Consider the following 21,215-nt stretch of genomic DNA (forward strand, 5'->3'; position numbering starts at 1 on the left):
TCAGTAGTTGAAACTGTAAAGGTGTCTGTTCATCTTCAAAAGAAGCTGGTTTTCAAAGTTGCCAGAATTCAGTCTTACTCTTCTTGGACTGAAGACAAGTCCTGCGATGCTAAATAGCCTTTCACAGGCAGCTGAGGCAGGTAGAGGAGTGTTCAGCTTCACAGAAAGCTTGCACACTGCTGGGAAGGACTTCAGCAAGTCCATATGATCTGCTGAACAGGCCAAGTACCCATCCAGCTGTTTGGCGCCATCTTGTATTTGAGACGACTGCAGGGCAGAGAAAAAGTCATCTTCATCAGACGAAGTGGACCTGCTGGCATCACCTATCTGCAGTGAGGGATCTTCCAGATGCTGCCTTATGTAGTCAGTTCCTGAAATAGTGTGGATAAAAATATAAATTATACAACTAATGCAACCGTCTAATCTGCCATGACCCCAACACAAACTTTCTAAGGTTTGTTATTTTAGTTTAATGTACTATCCATGCACCTATAATGCACCTATAACCTTTAGTACCGAGGGTACATTTGTTGTGCAGCAATCAGAATCTTGATTTGTGAATTGCCAGTATGACAAATTGTGAAAATATACACCTCATTTTTCACTATCCCCATGATATCTTACCCGTTTTGATTGTGGCTTCATCCTTTGTCCACATCGTTTGGAATTTCGGAAGCAGAATCGCAGCAGCGATCAACTCTGGTTCTCCTGACATGTGGCCAAAACGGTTCATGATTCCCACCTGAAAGTAGTTGTGGGCAGATCGAGGCTTCGTGAAACAATGAAACAGTTGAAGCAAATGTGTCATATTGTGTCGAGGCTTCGTGAAACAATCCGATACCCGTTTCAACGGTGACACCTAGAGGTCATTTGCAGGTGTTGATCTGAAACAACCTTGACAACTAACCCATAAAAAAAATATTTGTTTTTTATTATTGTATTTTTCTAATATGTGATGTGAAGCTTGTAACCTGTAGGCTCCTCACTGTGCATAATGTTATTTTGGTAATGAAAAATTAATATTAATAAAAGAAATCAAGCCACAATGTCTAACTTTTTTATAGATTTTTATTAAAAAATATTAATTTCTGTGCTGTGGAAGGACTTAGCTAACTTCTTTTACAGATAATTTCTCCAGCCTTTGAAAATATCCTCTCACAAAGGACACTTGTTGTTGGTATACAAAGATATTTTTTTGCAAGGACCTACAAATGAGGAAGCCTATGTATCTATGTAATATATATATATATATTAATCTATCTGTATATATATATATATATATATATATATATATATATATATATATTTCTATCTATGCATCTATTAATGTGTCACTATATGTAGTCTGTCTGTCTCTAGCCTATCAGTCAATGTGTAAATTTAACTGTAAGCCTAAATATAACTAAACAAATCGCACTATACATTTTTTGAATCACGCTTCGGATCAGTGTTTCGAAACATCTGCGCTTCGGGATCTCGCAAAGCTTCGGAGCGACTGTTTCGCGTCAGCCATCCCTACCTGCAAGGCAGGTTATTTATAGCACATTTCAGCAACAAGGCAATTAAAAATGTACTTTACATAAAACAATTAAGCATTGAGACAAAGTGCCAAAGAAACTTAAATATAATTAAAATTAAAGGTGCTCTAAGCGATCTCGGTTTGCGTAACCTCTTGTTGATGTTTGAATTATTATCAAACAAAACGGAGGCTAGCTAGACCCTCCTGTGTAATAACCCCCCAAACCCCACCCCGCATTATTCTTGTCGGTTATTGGCTGGAACAGTTTGTTATGTTTCGTGCTGCGGGTCGCTCTGTTTATTGATCAGTTTGTTTTTGCTGCTGTTTGTGGAGACTAGGCTGTCTGCAGAGACCGCGTTTTTTTTACAGTGTGTTCAGGGGACAGGCAGCTAGCGGATGGTGAGGAGATGTTTGCGGTATGTGAAAAAAATATGTTTTGGCCTAAAAAACGTGTGAGATCGCTTAGAGCACCTTTAATCATTGAAGAGTTAAGACAATAGAAAATAAATACAATAATAAAAGTTACTTGTAGAGCATCCACCAGAGGCTTGCCGTACTTCAGTGGCAACTTGACTCTGTCAAGTTTGACAGTGAGCAGGTTGATGGTTGGAAGTAGCCACCCCATCATGGCATTTGCTTCTGCTTGCAGGATGTTGGTTGCCTGGGCAACAGGGCTCATGGCAGCAGCATACTCTGCGAGAAAGGTGAGTTCAGCTGGATTAAACCTGTTGAAAACAAAACACAACAACATTGTTTTTATAACAATGTAACCATTTCATTGGATTCATCAAAATAACTGCTGAAAGAGTAATTCAGTAAAATTGACCAATAATGAAAGTGGAAGCTGGGATACAATGTGATGTAATGTAAAGTTATTAGTGTACACGAAAGAATGGGACAAAGAAAGACATTCCAGATGTTCGATTATGATTAAATAAAACATAAAATAAAACACATAATTCCTACTTACATCCACTTACATTGGAAGCTTAAAGTCAGTGCAGATGACTCTGATGGTCCCCTCTCCCTTTTCTTTAATTATTCTCAGCAGTCTTTCCACTGCCAGGAACAGGGAGTTCCACCTGGTGGAATTCGGGCGCAGCAGCTGGAGGGAGCAAGCATCTTCCACAGTTTCGGCTGCAAGGGTGGATTTTCCACATTTGTTCCAAAGTGCACTACACTTGCCAAATGTTGAACGGTACACTTTCTTGTACGCCTCATTGGATGTTGCTTTCATGGCATCAACAGTAGCTATTAGGTTGAGTAGGTGACAAGCACAGCGCTGGTGCTTTGGGAGCTGGAACTCTAAACCTTTATCTTCACTCAGAAGTGCTGACACATCAACACACTCCACTTCTTCATCCCCTTCTTGATCTTCTTCTTCCTCCTCTCTTGGTTGAGATGCACTGCCATGATCACCATCACTTCCACTGGCATTATTGTTCTCATCTTCACCAAAAATGTTGAACGCTTTTATGAAGTTAGAGGCATTGTCTGTTGTTGTTCGCACAATCTTCCCCCGAATTTCAAATTCAGAGTGGATGTCATTCAGGGCACTTGCCAACACATCAAATGTGTGCGAACCTCTCAGCTGTTTACAGGCTAGGGCTGCTGAGCGTCTTTTGAGACTGTCGGGGTCAATCCAATGGGCAGTAACACCAATGAAGCTCCGCCTTCTGACAGACCAGCAGTCGGTGGTGGTGGCGATATGGTCAACTCCCCTCTGGCCTCAGTCACAGCCCTCTTCATTTCCCTGGAGGCATCATCAATCATGGAGCGCAGAGTCAGCCGTGACATAATTTTTGCATTAGGCTGCAGTTTCTTCACAAAATCCTGAAATGGTTGTTCTTCAACAACATGGAATGGCCGGAGTCCTTGGACCACATAAGTCACTATAGCTTTGTCAATGGACCTCTGAGACACAGTCTTGGTGTTCACCAATGTGGTCTGCTTGATGCTGGAGGTGGTGGTGGGAGTCTCAGGAGCCCTTTTTCTCTTTGTTGATGTAAGCTCTTCATGTCACGAACACACACACAGGAAAAGGTAGATCCATGTGCAGTATTTTATTATGAGGGTAAATCCGTACTCACAACCAGTCCAGGCAGGGGTCAAAACCATATAAGCAATCCACATACAATGACAAAACAAGAAACAGGCAGCAACAAGAACGGAAGTGTGGGGACATTAAACAAGGACTCCGTGACAAACACTGAAACTGACAGGGTATATATACACAAGTGCTAACGAGGTGACGAGAGACAGCTGAAGGAAATGTACAATCAGTGACAGACAGGATTATGGGAAGTGTAGTGAAAATGCCTAGACACCGTGAAAACTGAGACCTCTAATGTTAAACCCAGGGAACCACCAGACACTGTGACATAACCTCCCCTCTACGGAGCGGCTACCAGACGCTCCAAGACCACAAGAAACAAACAAAACAAGAGTCCAGGCGGGAGGTGGAAAGGCGGAGGATCAGGGGGTGGGATGGGGGGCCAGGTCCATGGAGGGGAACAGGAACAAGGGGGAACGGCTTAAGCGGCGGCCAGGGCGAAGCAGACAATCCATCGGGCGGCCAGGGCGAAGCAGACAGTCCATCGGGCGGCCAGGGCGAAGCAGACAGTCCATCGGGCGGCCAGGGCGGTGAAGACCCCTCGGGCGGCCAGGGCGGTGAAGACCCCTCGGGCGGCCAGGGCGGTGAAGACCCCTCGGGCGGCCACGGCGGAGACGACCAGGGTGAAGACGACCACTCGGGCGGCCATGGCAGTGAAGACCAAGGCGGGACAGGGACAGACCCTGGCTCAGGAACTGGAACAGGATCTGCAACAGACACCACCGGCTCAGGATCTGCAACAGACACCACCGGCTCAGGAACTGCAACAGACACCACCGGCTCAGGAACTGCAACAGACACCACCGGCTCAGGAACTGCAACAGACACCACCGGCTCAGGAACTGCAACAGACACCACCGGCTCAGGAACTGCAACAGACACCACCGGCTCAGGAACTGCAACAGACACCACCGGCTCAGGCTCGGCGGGCGTGACGTGAAGCTCAGGCTCGGCGGGCGTGACGTGATGCTGGATCGGGACCGGCAGGGCGAGCAGCTCGGGCGGGGCCGGCAGGGCGAGCAGCTCGGGCGGGGCCGGCAGGGCGAGCAGCTCGGGCGGGGCCGGCAGGGCGAGCAGCTCGGGCGGGGCTGGCAGAGCAGCATGCCTAACCGGCACGTCAGGGATGGCAGTCACCTCTGGGATGGTCTCTGGATTAGGAACCACCGGACGGTCCGTTGAAGAGGCCCTTCTCCTTCTCCTCCTCCGTCTCCGGACCACCGGAATCGGAACCACCAGACCCGACTCAGGAACAGATGACACTGGCTCCGGCTCTGGAACAGCAGACACTGGCTCCGGCTCTGGAACAGCAGACACTGGCTCCGGCTCTGGAACAGCAGACACTGGCTCCGGCTCTGGAACAGCAGACACTGGCTCCGGCTCTGGAACAGCAGACACTGGCTCCGGCTCTGGAACAGCAGACACTGGCTCCGGCTCTGGAACAGCAGACACTGGCTCCGGCTCTGGAACAGCAGACACTGGCTCCGGCTCTGGAACAGCAGACACTGGCTCCGGCTCTGGAACAGCAGACACTGGCATGTCCAGGATCCGAGCCAGACGCTCTAAATAATCCATCATAGCCTTGGCGGCCCCACAAATGGGCATCTCTAGACCAGTCTCAAGCTGAGCAGATGGGACGTGAACAGTCTCTGACTGGGCAGACGGGACGTGAGCAGTGTCTGACTGGGCAGACGGGACGTGAACAGTCTCTGACTGGGCAGACGGGACGTGAACAGTCTCTGACTGGGCAGACGTGACGTGAACAGTCTCTGACTGGGCAGACGTGACGTGAACAGTCTCTGACTGGGCAAACGTGACGTGAACAGTCTCTGACTGGGCAGACGGGACGTGAACAAACTCTGGCTGGGCAGACGGGACGTGAACAAACTCTGGCTGGGCAGACGGGACGTGAACAAACTCTGGCTGGGCAGACGGGACGTGAACAAACTCTGGCTGGGCGGACGTACGTCTTCCCCTTCTCCGCCCGCGATGGCGAAATGGTGGCTCTAATCCGTCCCTCACCAGTCCAGGGACGAAGGGGGGCCAAGGTGGAGGGTGGTGTTGGCCTTGTTCTCGACCACCTCCTCCTCCTCTGTGACCTCCCCGGGTCCCACGAAAAATGACCAGACGGGTCCCCTCAAAACAATCCCTCCTCTCCCGCTCGATGGCTGGGGAAGAGAAGCTGAAACTCATACTGCTGGATCTAGGTGTGACGGAGTCCTTCTGTCACGAACACACACACAGGAAAAGGTAGATCCATGTGCAGTATTTTATTATGAGGGTAAATCCGTACTCACAACCAGTCCAGGCAGGGGTCAAAACCATATAAGCAATCCACATACAATGACAAAACAAGAAACAGGCAGCAACAAGAACGGAAGTGTGGGGACATTAAACAAGGACTCCGTGACAAACACTGAAACTGACAGGGTATATATACACAAGTGCTAACGAGGTGACGAGAGACAGCTGAAGGAAATGTACAATCAGTGACAGACAGGATTATGGGAAGTGTAGTGAAAATGCCTAGACACCGTGAAAACTGAGACCTCTAATGTTAAACCCAGGGAACCACCAGACACTGTGACACTTCATACCTTTTGAGGTGGTGAACATGCTTTCTCTGTTTCAGAGGGAGAGAGATTTAATGAGCAACTTTAGCTACAAGATTTAAAAGTCACTCAACACAAAACATTATCTAACTGCAAGTAAGTTAATGAAACTATATTTCCATCAGTGATGCAGATTACTAGAAACTAGTTCTAATTTGCTTCACTAATGGGAATATAGTTAAATTTTTAAATGTCACCATATTATCTCGTTTCAATAACAGAATTATAAACACTCAGACTGCCACCCTTAACACCTAGGCAATAACACTATTAACTGGTACAACCTGCTGTTGTTTGTATCCTGTACTGTACTTGTGTTATCGTTTATCTCCCACTGCATGCACCTTAAGTTAGCTGCTCTAAGAAAAATCCGCCAACTCGTTGTGTGGCAATAACAATGCAAGCGTACATTCACAATTAATAACATTAGCCCAACATTATCCTATAACCACTGAGTTTTTAGTTAATTAACATAAAAGGAAATATCAAGTTTGACAAAACGTATGATGCTTTTGAAGACGTGAATAGCCCTTAACACTTTATTTCTAACCTGCTGCCACTGATTAACGTAGCACTAGCAGTTTTCAAAAAATATTTCTCAATCTAACATCAGCCTACTTGAGGAAATTTTTGGCCCGGCGGTTATGCTATACCATAAACAGTTAAGCGTGTTTCAGTATTATGGCCATGTCTTTGAGAATTCTGGGGAAAATCAGCGGTGTAACGTTAATGTTAAAGTTGACATTAGTTAAACGTGCACCATGTCAGCTAGCAACGTTAACAAGCAGACGCTAGTCTGGCCATCAAATTACCCAGCCATATATATATCTGATACGGCTTATGATAAGTTAACTAATGTTGAATCACACTGACATTGTGGTTTTACTGAAAAATAAATATTAATTTATTTAACCTACCTCGATGTGCTTCTTCAGGTTGGAAGGGGAGTTTTTGAATGCCAAAATTTCAGTGACTTTCGGTAGGCATAAGAGGCACTTCATCCGGTAGGATGAATCTTTCATTCCAATGTACAGAAACATTTCTTGCAAATACGGCCACGGGTGTATAACGTTATCATCGCTACCCAGTTCACAGAGTTCACGACTATCATCGGGGTGGTCGTATACGGTAATGGGGCGTCTTCCAGTTGGTGCTTCCATGGTGGTTTCAGTTGTGCTTCCTCCTCCTTTGGCAACAAACAAGCATTACGCTGAAATAGAGTGTGCGTAGCGTGCGTAATGCAGTCTAGGAGCAGTGATTCGCCAAACCTCCCTTATATATCAGTCGCACACATTTCTTCTGATTTTATTTTGTAGTAACGAGTAACGAAGATGCTTAGTGGAAATGTAGCGGAGTAAAAGTATACATTTTATCTAGGAAATGTAGTGAAGTAAAAGTAAAAGTTGACATAAATTTAAATAGCGAAGTAAAGTACAGATACGTGAAATTTCTACTTAAGTACAGTAACGAAGTATTTATACTCTGTTACATTACAACACTGCCCCTGGGCAAGGTAAAGTCCAGGTTGACAGAAACAAGGTCCTGACACTTTTTAGAGGTATAAAGGAAAGGAAAAGTCCCGGCCTCGATGACATTGGAGGCTGTATATTAAAGAACTGTGCGGAGCCATTTTTTATTTTTAAAATGTCCTTATGTAGTGGGATTGCCCCTTTAAGGATAATTGCGTGGCCCCTTTAAAAATAGTGCCCAGATTAGGTTGGGTAATCAGGTGGCTATATAAACACAGGTGAGATCTCTGTCCTTCATGACCGTATGCTGATGTGGCCTGCTGGTGTAGGTCTTGTATCTCCTCCACTCCTCAGGAAAGGTATGTTTTGTTAACTTGAAGGATCAAAGATGGGAGGGAATTATAAAATTAGAATATGGGTGTTTGTGGGGATTTAATTTAGTTCACTTGATTAATTTGCTTGTTCGGTATAATTGTAGATTAGTCGGGTGTGTCCAGGCATGGCTAGTGAGCATGTGAGTGTCATACACTGGAAAGGTAATTTTATTTTTCCCTTACCCTATTTGTGTGATTGAAATATGAGTGGGGAGAGAGAAAAGCCCAAACAAAAATGTCTATTTGTCTTGCAGAAGTTTCCAGCTGCTGCTTTGCTGCTGCTTAAATAGCGTGTCCAGTTTAGGACGCGCGATTTGTATGTGTGCAGGTGATTGCACGGAATGTCTTCCGTTGCTTGTGCCTGTGCGGCGCTCACGCTGTTGCATTGAACACAGGATCGAGCATCGGCAGTTGCTATTGCCTCATACCACGCTCACGCGGTTGCATTGAACACATGATTGAGCATCGTCAGTTCATTATTGCCTTTACCATGTCCACGTGGTTTTATTGAACGTCTTCAGCCATTATTCCCATTAAAACTCTCGCGATCGCATTGAAGATCCTCGTCTGCACAACGCTCACGTTGAAACACGCTGTAACTCCGTGGCCTTGTTTCTGGCGCCACCTGGTTTCCGCTGGTGAAAGTACAGTGAGTGGTATTAATGTATTGTCTGTGTAAATGTGTGCAATGTTTCCTTTAAAATTGTTGTTTCTTTTGGTGTGCTTCATTTCTTTATTGTATTATTGTTATGATTTTTGTTATTAGGTTTTGGTTATTACCCCACATATTTAATTAGTTTATTTTGGTTGTATGTATCAGTTTTCTTTTGTTCTACATTGATACTGCTTGAAGGCAGATCTGTTAAATTTGTTTATTTGGTTGGTTGCATTATTTCTTTGTCTTGCTCTACATTAATGCTGCTCTAATATAGAGCTGATTGACTTGGTTTATTTGATTTGTGCTGAGTGGGGTTAACTACTTATTTGATTTTTTTTGGTTTGGTTGGTTTGAAGTGCTTGTGATTTATTTTGGTTGATTTGAGCAACAAAATGTTTAGCAAGGAAGGAAACAACCGTATCCAATGTGTTTTCTGGTTTTGAGTGCTTGACTAGTGTATGCCCCTTTCCCCCCCTACAAATTGATCAGAACGGGGCCCCCCTTTGGGCTGACTTATTAAAGTGTCTTTTATTATTAATGTTGAGCTCAGCTGTTTTAGTGATTAATTGATAAATAAAATTGTAGACTGTGGTATTGTCTCTGCTTGTCCTTTTCATTTATTTGAAAGCCTGTTATGGAGGGGGCTTGAAAATTTCTAGTCTTATTAGTGAAGTGATACCGCTCGAACGGTTACAAGTGGTGTAGTCGGCAGGGTTGAAGTGACAAGCAGGGACTTCCGCAGTAAAAAAAAAAAATAAATAAATAAAATAAAATAAATTATTTAAGAATTGTCTGTTATCTGTTGTGGTGTGTTTCCTTTACAGCAAAGCAGCAGCTGGTAAGACGCAGACAGGAGTCTGGTAGTGGAGAAAACTTGGGTTAAGTGGTAAGGTTCTCAGCTTCCTTTTATTGCTTTTTTTTTTTCTTAGCGGGGGGAGCTTGTAGACATGGAGGCTGAATTAGAGGAGTTGCGAAGACAGGTGCAGTCATTGAGGGGAGAAAATGAGCGGTTGCAACAACAAGCAGGCCAGGCGGTGGGACCTGCAGGACCCTCAACTGCGAATGCCCTACCTGCCTCTAGCCCCATAGTTGAACGAGTGGTCTATGTTCCTAGAGAACGGAGGGGCCGTATGTTTAGTGGTAGAGGGGAAGACCATGTATTTGAGTGGGTGGAGGAGATACAGGCTTGCTTGCGGGTCCGACATCTGCCTATGGTTGAATAGACCTTATTTATTTTTGACCATCTAGAGGGTCCTGCTAAAAATGAGATTACGTTTAGGGCAAGGGAAGATAGGGAAACACCAGAACAGGTCTTTTCCATTCTGAAGGAACTGTATGGGTGTTCACAGTCCTATATTGCCCTACAGCAAAACTTTTTTTCCCGTAAACAGCTTGAGGGGGAGTCTTTACAAGAGTATTCGCATGCCCTCTTTGCACTAATGGATAAGGTGATACATCAGGCCCCAGGGGGTGTGACTAATTCCGTGGTTTTGCTTAGAGACCAGTTTGTAGAGCACGTGCTGGATAGTGGCCTGCGTCGGGAGCTCAAACGTTTTGTCCGATTGAACCCTAGCTCTACCCTTTTGGATGTTCGTAAAGAAGCCATTAGATGGGTGGATGAGGGGTTTCATTATGAGATGAGGGAAAGGAGTAATTCAGTCCCAGCTGCTCTTCAGTATAGAGTACAGGGACAGATAGATCCCTCTGGCCCATCGGACGTTAAGGTTTCAGAACTCTCAGAACTGAAGAGAATGATGCGGGCCCAGCAGGAGCAACTTAATGAACTCACTCAGAGTTTGCGGCAGCTACAGTCTCAAAGTGTAGGAAACCACCCTAGCCTTAGCCCTATCATTTGTAGGCGATGCAATCAGCCTGGGCATATTGCTCGGAATTGTACATTAGGACAGACTCGGTTTAGAGATCAACATGCTCGTTCGTCACATGTGAATGTATTGCCTCCTAATGTGCAGGCGGAAAACTGCAACCCTCTGAACTGATGAGCCACAGTTCGGAAGGGATAGGGCCTGGCTCAGTGGCTCATGCCCCCACTAGTGCCCTCAAGGGACCTTCTACTTTGTTGGGTAACTGCCCCTCTGTCATAGTTAATATGGGTGGGGTTAATGTTCCATGTTTATTGGATACAGGCTCCATGGTAACCACTGTCACAGAGAGCTTCTTCCTGGCACATTTTGAACCCTGGGGTAAGGAACGGTTGAATGACTGTGGATGGTTGCAGCTTCGGGCTGCTAATGGTCTATCCATTCCTTTTGTAGGATACCTGGAGTTGGATTTTGTCATATTGGGTAGACGCATTCACAATAAGGGTGTCCTTATTGTAAAGGACCCTCCCCAGATCCTTTCAACATCAGGGTTGCCTGGTTTATTGGGGATGAATGTTATAGGTGAGTGTTTTCAGGAGCTTTTTAATCAACATGGGCCAGAGTTGTTCGATCTCCCTATAGTTAAAGAAATCCCAGCATGGACATTGGCAATGCAGTATTGCCAGACTGGTCGCTCTCGTAGGTCGGAATTTAGTGGAGGGCCTGTACGTGTTAGGGGTAGACATGTGGTCCGCATTCCGGCCAATTCTTTGCAGTTTGTTCCAGTCACGTGTGATGCGCAGTGTGGGCTCTTGTCTATGGCTCTTTATGAGCCCTTAGATAATGGGAATCCACTTCCTTCTGGCTTGTTGGCGTCTGTATCCTTGGTTCCGATGAGAGGTGGTATCACTAAAGTCCCTATGGTTAACATAGGTGAACTTGATGTCTTTCTGCAACCACGGCAAGTGGTGGGAACATTGTGCCAGGTCCAGCCTATGAGCTGGCCAGGAGAGGTTATTGCTACTCGTACAAGTGCTGCCAATGACCAACAGGCCGTAGTTTCTTCACAAGTGGGAAGTGTTGATGGGGTAGAAGAGGTTATCCAGCACCTGGATCTCTCCCACCTCTCTGTAGAGGAGCAGAGTCAGGTAAAGGGTCTGTTGGGTAAATATAGATCTGTATTTTCAACAGATGATTCTGATTTGGGGTGTACCAACCTGATTACACATGAGATCCCACTATTGGATTCTGCGCCTATACGACAGAGGTATCGTCGTATCCCTCCTTCTGACTATGTTGCGGTTAAAGAACATGTGTAACAATTGCTTGCAAGTCAGGTGATTAGGGAAAGTAGTAGTCCCTTTGCTTCCCCCATAGTCGTTGTTAAGAAAAAAGATGGCAAAATACGATTGTGTGTTGATTACCGACAATTAAATCAGAGGACTAGGAAGGATGCTTTCCCATTGCCCCGCATCGAGGAGACCTTGGATGCCCTTTCTGGGGCTCAGTGGTTTTCAACTGTTGATCTAGTAAGTGGCTATAACCAGGTTCCGGTGGCAGAGCAAGACAAGGGTAAGACCGCTTTTTGCACACCCTTTGGGCTATTCGAATTTAATCGGATGCCCTTTGGGTTGTGCAATGCCCCAAGTACATTCCAGCGGTTGATGGAACACATGTTTGGGGATCAACGATTCCAAACCTTGTTGTTGTATTTGGATGACATCATTGTCTTCTCGACTAACGTAGCTCAACATCTTGTGCGATTGGAGTTGGTTTTTAGCCGTTTACAGCAGGAGGGCTTAAAGGCCAAACTGGAGAAATGCTGTTTTTTCCGTCAGGAGGTTCATTACTTGGGGCATGTTGTTTCAAAAGGAGGAGTTTCTACCGATCCCGGTAAGATTAGCACGGTGGCAGAATGCAGAGTTACGATCTTTTTTGGGCTTTGCGAGTTATTATCGGCGTTTCGTAGAGGGGTTTGCCAAGCTGGCTGCCCCTCTGCATCGCCTGGTAGCAGAGTTGGTCGGCACAAAGAAGAAGAGGGGCTCAGGAAGACCCATAGAGAGTTGCTGGACCCCAGAGTGTGAGCAAGGGTTCCAGTCTCTCAAAGAGAAATTGGTGGGAGCTCCTGTGTTGGCCTACGCGGATTTTGCTAAGCCTTTTGTTCTTGACATCGATGCTAGCCATTTGGGACTAGGGGCGGTGCTAAGTCAGGAGCAAGATGGGAGGTTACGTCCAGTGGCCTATGCCAGTCGAGGGCTTAGGGCTACAGAGACGAATATGGAGAATTACAGTTCCATGAAGTTGGAACTCCTCGCCCTTAAATGGGCGATGGCGGAAAAGTTTAAAGATTATCTCCTGGGCCATCAGTGTACTGTCTACACAGATAACAACCCACTGAGCTACCTGAACTCAGCTAAGCTTGGCGCAACTGAACAGAGGTGGGTGTCTCAGTTGGCAATTTTTGATTTTGAAATCAAGTATCGCCCCGGTCGGGTTAATGGTAATGCCGACTCATTGTCAAGGCAGTATTCCTCTCGCATGCCGCCACAGCCCCTTGGTACATCATTGCCCAAGACACTCTGCAGAGTGGACATCCACCAGGAGGGGGAAGGTGAGTTGGTAGGCGCAGAGCAGCATGCTATTGTCGCCTTCCCATTCCGTTCTAAGGAAGAGCTCCAGCAGATGCAGTTGGATGACCCAACATTGAGGCAATTTTTTGAATTTTTTTCCAATGATAAGTATCCATCTAAGGTAGAGCGGCAGTCAATGTCTAAATCTGCGCTTGAACTCTTGCGACAATGGGGCCGATTGTTTGTTAAGGAGGGATTGCTGTACCGCCACCTCCAACTTCCTGATGGTGGGAAGGAGGTAGACCAATTGGTATTACCAGAGGTTCTATGGAATGAGGTATTTAGGCAGTTGCACAATGGGCATGGCCATCAAGGCAGGGAACGGACCTATGAGTTAATTCGTAGGAGATGCTATTGGCCAAACATGAGTGCCTATGTTCAAGAGCATTGTCGGAACTGCAGGGAGTGTACTATTTCAAAGTCTAGTCATCCAGTAGCTCGTGCTCCCATGGGCCATCTGTTGGCATCTAAGCCCAACCAAATATTGGCCGTTGATTTCACCTCCTTAGAACCAGCAAGTGATGGACGTGAAAGTGTCTTAATTATGACAGACGTATTTTCCAAATACACCTTGGCAGTCCCAACTAGAGATCAGAGGGCAACTACTGTAGCCAACATTCTGGTCCAGGAATGGTTCTATAAGTTGGGTGTGCCGGCTAGAATTCATTCCGATCAGGGTCGGAACTTTGAGAGTGCAGTGATCGCCCAATTGTGTCATCTTTATGGGATTCAGAAAACTCACACGACCCCGTACCATCCTCAGGGGAACGGGCAGTGTGAGAGGTTCAATCGAACACTGCACGATCTTCTTCGTTCCCTTCCACCCGAACAGAAACGTTCCTGGACTCTGCACTTGGCACATGTGGTCTTTACGTATAACACAACTTGCCATCATACTACCGGGGAGTCTCCTCATTTCCTGATGTTTGGACAATCTCCGCGGTTGCCCGTGGATTTTCTGCTGGCAGGAGTGGAGGATCCAGTCGGGGGTAGGGTGGAAGATTGGGTGGCTAGGCACCAGGAGGGGTTAAGAATAACCTATGGACGAGTAAAGGCCCGTCTTGAAGCAGCTGCAGAACATAGAAAGAACTTGTATGATCAGACAGTAAGAGGTCAACCACTAATCGAGGGCCAGTTAGTACATTTGCGGAACTGTGGAGTTCGAGGCCGGAATAAGATTCAGAATCATTGGTCAACTGCACTGTATAAAATAGTAAGAGCTCCTCGGGAAGGTGGGCAGGTGTATAGTATAGTTTCATTGGATGGGCCCTCTCGGGTAAAACATGTGCATAGGTCTTTGTTGAAGCTGGCTCATGAAACGGTACAACAGGCTTATCATATTGATTTGGGCTTACCGGGACATGATGGGCAGGAATGTTTGAGTGATGGCGACTCTGTGATGGTGGTTATTGAGCCTTTACCACCTACCCCTGTAAATGACGCCTCTGCAGAAATTGATTTAAGTGTGACATCTGAATGTACCCTCCCTTTAGTCTCTGTTTTAAGGGCACCGTCAAGTGAGGCTTCTGTTGTGGAGGCACAGGGCATGCGGAGGATTGTAGTGGGATTGCCCCTTTAAGGATAATTGCGTGGCCCCTTTAAAAATAGTGCCCAGATTAGGTTGGGTAATCAGGTGGCTATATAAACACAGGTGAGATCTCTGTCCTTCATGACCGTATGCTGATGCACTTACATCTCCACACTGTTCCTCACATTTGGAAAGACTCAAATATTGTTCGGGTGCCTAAAAATAAATCTCCAGTCTCTTAATGACTTTAGGCCTGTGGCACTCACGTCCGTCACTATGAAGACGTTAGAAAAGATCGTGAAAGACTTGACTTGATCGCGAAGTTGACTTGACAAAATATAAAAAGTTGTGATACTTTTACTGTGTTACTGTGTACTTTTGTGTAATTTAATGTAAAACAATGCATCATATTGTAAAATAACATAATTTTGTAGGGTTGCTGTCCTGTGTGGGGAAAAAGTACTTCACATTTGTACGTGCACAAAGTATGTAGTTCCTTACATTCCAACACTGGTTATTTTGAAAATGAAAGTAAGAACATAGGCCTATTGTCACAATATTTTGTTGCTAACTACAACTCTGTCCCATTTCAAAGGGCGCATCTGAAGCGCTCGTACCGATGTAGCTTACGGAGGATTGTTCTTGTCGCCTAGCAACAGTGACAGCTGCCAGTTAAATATAAAAAAAGTCCAGTGCTAATGTTACTCCTGCTCGTCATCGGGTTTTATACTCAAATAGGGTTGAAAACCTGTGTAAATATATTTACCATGGTCCATTTATGTGCATAATAAAAATAATACACTAGCGTAAAAAATCGCATCAAGTTAAGATATAAATGAACATTTGAACCTTCGGCTAAACCGAAAGTACATAACCTGAAACATCCTCACCATGTTCTCCAGTGAAATATAAAACATAAAAATGACAATTGCCAGTTCTGGCTCCAGAGCTGTTTACTCAATTATATCAAATGAATTATCAGGATGGCTGTACTCTCTTGGGATGTTGTTGCTTGCCTGGTAGACTTGTAGTCAAGACCGCATTAACTGAGACCAAGACACTACCAAGACCAGAGGGTATCGAGACCGAGACCAAGACCAAGACCAAGACAGAGACCAAGTCGAGACCGGAGGGGAAACAAAAACAATCTAGTGTTGAAGCTAAGCAATAACCTGTATGAATTCAACAGCAGCATACTAGGGTTCAGCTGCAGTTTACATTCAATACATATTATACTTCAACTACACATGCAGAACAATACAGAGACCGACCATGTCGTGTGTGTGACTGTGAGCTCACTGTAAATGTTTATGCAGACTGGGTGAGATCAACTGTGTAGCAATTGCATGACGGCTGTTACTGCACTATTAGAGGATTGAGACTCCCTTAACTTTTGTGTACTGTTGAGGACTGACATGACTGGTTCATCTGACAAAACATCAAACACCATCTTGCTCCTCCAAAAGCTGTCTAAAGAATGAGAAATTGAAATTATACTTAATGTGTAGATGAAATAGTAAGATCAAATTAAAGATACACAATTATAAACTTGGATAAGGCCATCTTAACACCATCTTAAATACAATACTGTAATCAAACAACACACACACACATCTTGGCGGTGCGCTCAGTCATCTGTAAGTTGTGCAATTACCCAAAATCTCCTGAATGAAGTTAAAACCCATCATGTCACTGATATGAGGTTTTTAAATCAAAGTGCTCGTTGCGCTGCGATCAGTGGCGCGGATATAGTGTTTTCTTGTGTGGCTCGCGTTCACGCCGCACTGTCTTCACTCGGACGCGCGCTTCAATCCGTTGTGGATACTCTCTATTCGTTCTGGTGAAATCACAAAACATAATGCACACAAACGTGTCCCTGCTTGATATACAACCACTGATGAACATAATCGGTTTTGATGAGAGAAAAAAAAAAACTATACGAGTGCGGTTTAGAACCCAGATCCTCTGACACAGTTGGCGAAAGTTTTACCGCTGGACCATTAAGATATAAATTTTTCAAATAGGCAAAACAGCTGTTTAACAAAAAATACATGCATGTGATTGGTTGCATTTGAAGGGCGCGAAATAATAATAATGTTGCATTTTCGGGAATGTCACATGGTATTGTTCTTCTTCATGTGCAGTGCATCCATATATGGATTATTCTGTGTATCTCTGGCGCCCTCAGTCTGCTGTATGGATTGAAAACACAGTACATCAGAGTATCCAGCGCGCATTATGATTACATGGACGCATTTTGATATAAATTCATTATTCCTGTCTATAGAAATCTGATGTAAACCTATGAGAATCTATCAATATTTCTCCAAATCTGCACATTTTTGAGCCAAAAGCCCTGAGGAACGTTGTTTTGTCACGCGTTCTCATGACAACAGCACCAGAGTTTTTTTATGAATGGCTGAAGCTCATAATTCATATTAAAGGTATCGAATCATTTTTTCATTACATAAATCCTGACACAAATTAAGACATAACTGTCACTATAAGTTTCTCAGAATACAATAGTGGTCAAATACTGAAACGTGAGACTTATATATTTTTAATGATGTATAGTTTGTCAAGGTAATAACATCTGATAGTAGCCTAACTTTGAACTATAAAAAAAAAAAAAAACGCTTCAGTGCGTCCTTGCTCTGGTGAAGGCTAACCAGGTAGCCTACCGGCCAGACGTCATCAGTTCAAAGAGGAAGTGGTCTGGATGTGAGGGGTCCTGAGGGATCCTGAGGGGTACAGAGACCTTTTCCTTGTTTTTAAATGGTGAGAAGGTGAGCACTGATGGTTCTCAGCAGTCGGGACTGTCCGCTGTAGTCTTCTAATGTAAGATTTGCTATCTGAACCAAACCAGACTGTAATAAAAGTGTATATTGGAAGAAGTGCGCTTCAAAAATGTATAATAAAAATTGAACATCCACATTTTCTAAAGACACACGATCGTTTTATATGATGAAACATATTTCATTTAAACTTTTATTCACATATAAACATTCATCAACTCATACATCAGTTGTGGTAAACGGAAGATCAAGAATGTTCGCTTGATGTGCGAGAACCAATGAGGGTCATTCTCGTGTTACGCAGCACGTTTGATCTTCAGCGAGAACCAATGAGGTTCATTCTCGTGTTACGCATCACGTTTGATCTTCAGCGAGAACCAATGAGGTTCATTCTCGTGTTACGCAGCACGTTTGATCTTCAGCGAGAACCAATGAGGGTCATTCTCGTGTTACGCAGCACGTTTGAGCTTCAGCAAGAACCAATGAGGTTCATTCTCGTGTTACGCAGCACGTTTGAGCTTCAGCACGAACCAATGATGTTCATTCTCGTGTTACGCAGCACGTTTGAGCTTCAGCAAGAACCAATGAGGTTCATTCTCGTGTTACGCAGCACGTTTGATCTTCAGCGAGAACCAATGAGGGTCATTCTCGTGTTACGCAGCACGTTTGAGCTTCAGCAAGAACCAATGAGGGTCATTCCCGTGTTACGCATCACGTTTGATCTTCAGCGAGAACCAATGAGGGTCATTCTCGTGTTACGCAGCACGTTTGAGCTTCAGCAAGAACCAATGAGGTTCATTCTCGTGTTACACAGCACGTTTGAGCTTCAGCAAGAACCAATGAGGGTCATTCTCGTGTTACGCACCACGTTTGATCTTCAGCGAGAACCAATGAGGTTCATTCTCGTGTTACGCAGCACGTTTGATCTTCAGCGAGAACCAATGAGGTTCATTCTCGTGTTACGCAGCACGTTTGATCTTCAGCGAGAACCAATGAGGTTCATTCTCGTGTTACGCAGCACGTTTGATCTTCAGCGAGAACCAATGAGGTTCATTCTCGTGTTACCCATCACGTTTGAGCTTCAGCAAGAATCAATTAGTATTCAGTCGAATTATATGTTGAATACTAAAAGGCTTTGATAAATATTATTTAAAATGTAAATATGATGGATCCTTTTCTTTCCCTTAAAGATGGATCCGCATCACAAACTTTGCAGCAGTGCCTTAGACCAGAACCTGGACATATCTCCTAATGTGATCAGTGAGTATAAATTTCAAATTTAATTTAAGCAATATCAGTTTTATGTTAGCAGCATAAAGCATCAAATCTCCTTCAGAAACCACAATCTGACGAAAGTAGACTGCAGCACGGGAGGACTGAAATATTCCATCTAATCCACTTCATGTCGTTTCTATTACTATTATTATTAATAAGCAATCAGTTGAACATTGCAATATATGTTAATAAATCTACTGATCCATCGTTCCCCAAGTTAAACCTGCCAAGTCTCCATCATGGCTCCTCCCTCCATTGGTTCCACCATGCCTTCGTCCTGACTCTGTTCTGGGTCCCTGCCTGGCTCCTCCTGCTCCTGGCTCCTCCCTGGCTTCTCCCACCCATATCTGTTGTAATACAGAATCTTAATTACAAGCCCTATATCAATGTTGTGTTCTTGTTGTTTGGCGTAACTCAATGTCATTGTTAGTCTTTTAGATCAGATTTGAGTTAGATACACACAAAATCTGATTTGGAGTGACAGTGTGACCGTTACTACCTGATCTTGAATCAGATGTATACATATAAGGACATTTTAATGACATATTTGTAAAATAATAAATAAGTGTAGTAGTTAATTGTCTCCTATTAGCCTAGTAAATAGGCCCATCATAATCATGCAAAACAAACCCCAGAAATAAATAATATAAAATATCAGGAATTTTATATTTAATAGTATTTTATTCAGATTGCATTTAACAGATTACACATTCAAGAAAATATGTACAGTGGGGAGAACAAGTATTTGATACACTGCTGATTTTGCAGGTTTTCCTACTTAAAGCATGTAGAGGTCTGTCATTTTTTTGAATGAATGTGAAAAATATGAACAAACCCAGCCGTTGGGTTAAATTTTTACATTACATTTTTAACCCAACGTTTGGGTTTGTCCATATTTTACCCAAAATTGGGTTGAAACAACCCAGAATTTTTTAGAGTGTATACTGTATAGAGACTGAAGAAGGATAACACAATTAGCTAAACAAAAACATCTGTATAGATGTCCGAAAATTACGCTTTTTTAATACACTATAAGTTAAATTTTTGTCTGACTGGATGTTGATGTATTTAGATAAAGATACAGGACGAATTTATATTGTGATGGAGTATTGTGAAGGAGGTGATCTTTCAAAATTGATGCAAAAACAGAAAGGTGTTTTTGAATAAAAACTGGTGAGTTTCTTATGCAGACATACTGTATATTCTATTATCTGTCCTTTAAACAACCCTCACATAAAACTTTCCACATGTTTTGATTTAAAAACATCTAGTATGATGACGCATAAACACACACACACACACACACACACACACACACACACACACACACACACACACACACAGCTTATGAAGCTGTCTAAATGGGGACATTGCACAGACTTCTATTGTTTTAATATAATTTATAAATATTACAATCTAACAAAAATCACAGAAATGGTCTCTATTTTTACAATTAAAATGAAACAATATTTACTTTATTTAAAAAACACACACACTCACTCACACATTGGGATTTCTCCATGTGTACAGATCCTTGACTGGCTGGTTCAGATTTGTCTGGCTCTGCAGTATCTCTTTGAGATGAAAATTATTCATAGAGATATTAAACCTCAGGTATTCACTGATAAAGTTCAATAAATCCTATCATGTGTCAAGGTAAATCTGTAAGACTTATGAGATTTCTGTTGTCATTGTAGAATGTCTTTCTGACTGAAGATGGTTACATCAATCTAGGAGATTTTGGATGCTCAAAGGCATTGGAAAGGTAAACTAATAACACAAATATGATCTAGTGATGGATAAAGATGAAAATGATTGGCCAAATCCAAAAGCCCGGGACTTTGTTTTTCCTCTGCAGAGCTGATGAGTATGCTAAATCAGTTGTGGGCGCCAATCTCTACGTCAGCCCAGAAGTTTATCAGGGGAAAAATAATTACAAGAGGTATGCTGAACTCAATTTGGACAATTGAATGTATATACAATATTTTTCTGTTCAGCATTATAAAATGCTTGTTAAAATGTTAAAAGTTCTTTACATGAAGGTTGACTATTTTAACTGTAAAACAAAAACAAAAAAACTTTAATTTATCAATTGAGTACAGTATACTTCTTCATTTTCATTGTCATGCATCATCTGTTTTAGTGACATATGGGCATTGGGATGGTTGCTCCATGATCTCTGCATGCTTGATGTGTGGGTGAGTATTTTTCTTTTTCAAAATGTCCTGTATTAAATCATACAGATATAAATTACAAAAATATAACTTGATGGGTCTGTTTCAATTACCTTTATAATCTTCCAATACAGAGCACAGTGCTTTTTCGTGGTAACTGAATAAAAGGCTTCCTTGATTTTCAAATATATTGAAATTACATATTAATATAAAAATTATAAATTAAATAAATATTTTAAACAAAAAAAATA

The 21,215-nt window shown here is 43.4% G+C and overlaps 1 protein-coding gene across 1 annotated transcript; it reads right to left on the minus strand.

Moving 5' to 3' along the window:
• Positions 1–7,281, minus strand: LOC306994470 (uncharacterized protein; the record flags this gene model as incomplete). Its single annotated transcript, XM_079604984.1, has 7 exons — positions 1–371; positions 625–769; positions 1,887–2,244; positions 2,500–3,242; positions 3,347–3,531; positions 5,729–5,852; positions 7,159–7,281. The coding sequence occupies 7 exons, from the start codon at positions 7,279–7,281 to the stop codon at positions 1–3; spliced, it is 2,049 nt and encodes a 682-aa protein (XP_079461110.1).
• Positions 7,282–21,215: the final 13,934 nt, after the last annotated feature.

Source organism: Phoxinus phoxinus (genome assembly GCF_949152265.1).
Source record: "Phoxinus phoxinus genome assembly, chromosome: 2".
Taxonomy (NCBI): Eukaryota; Metazoa; Chordata; class Actinopteri; order Cypriniformes; family Leuciscidae; genus Phoxinus; species Phoxinus phoxinus.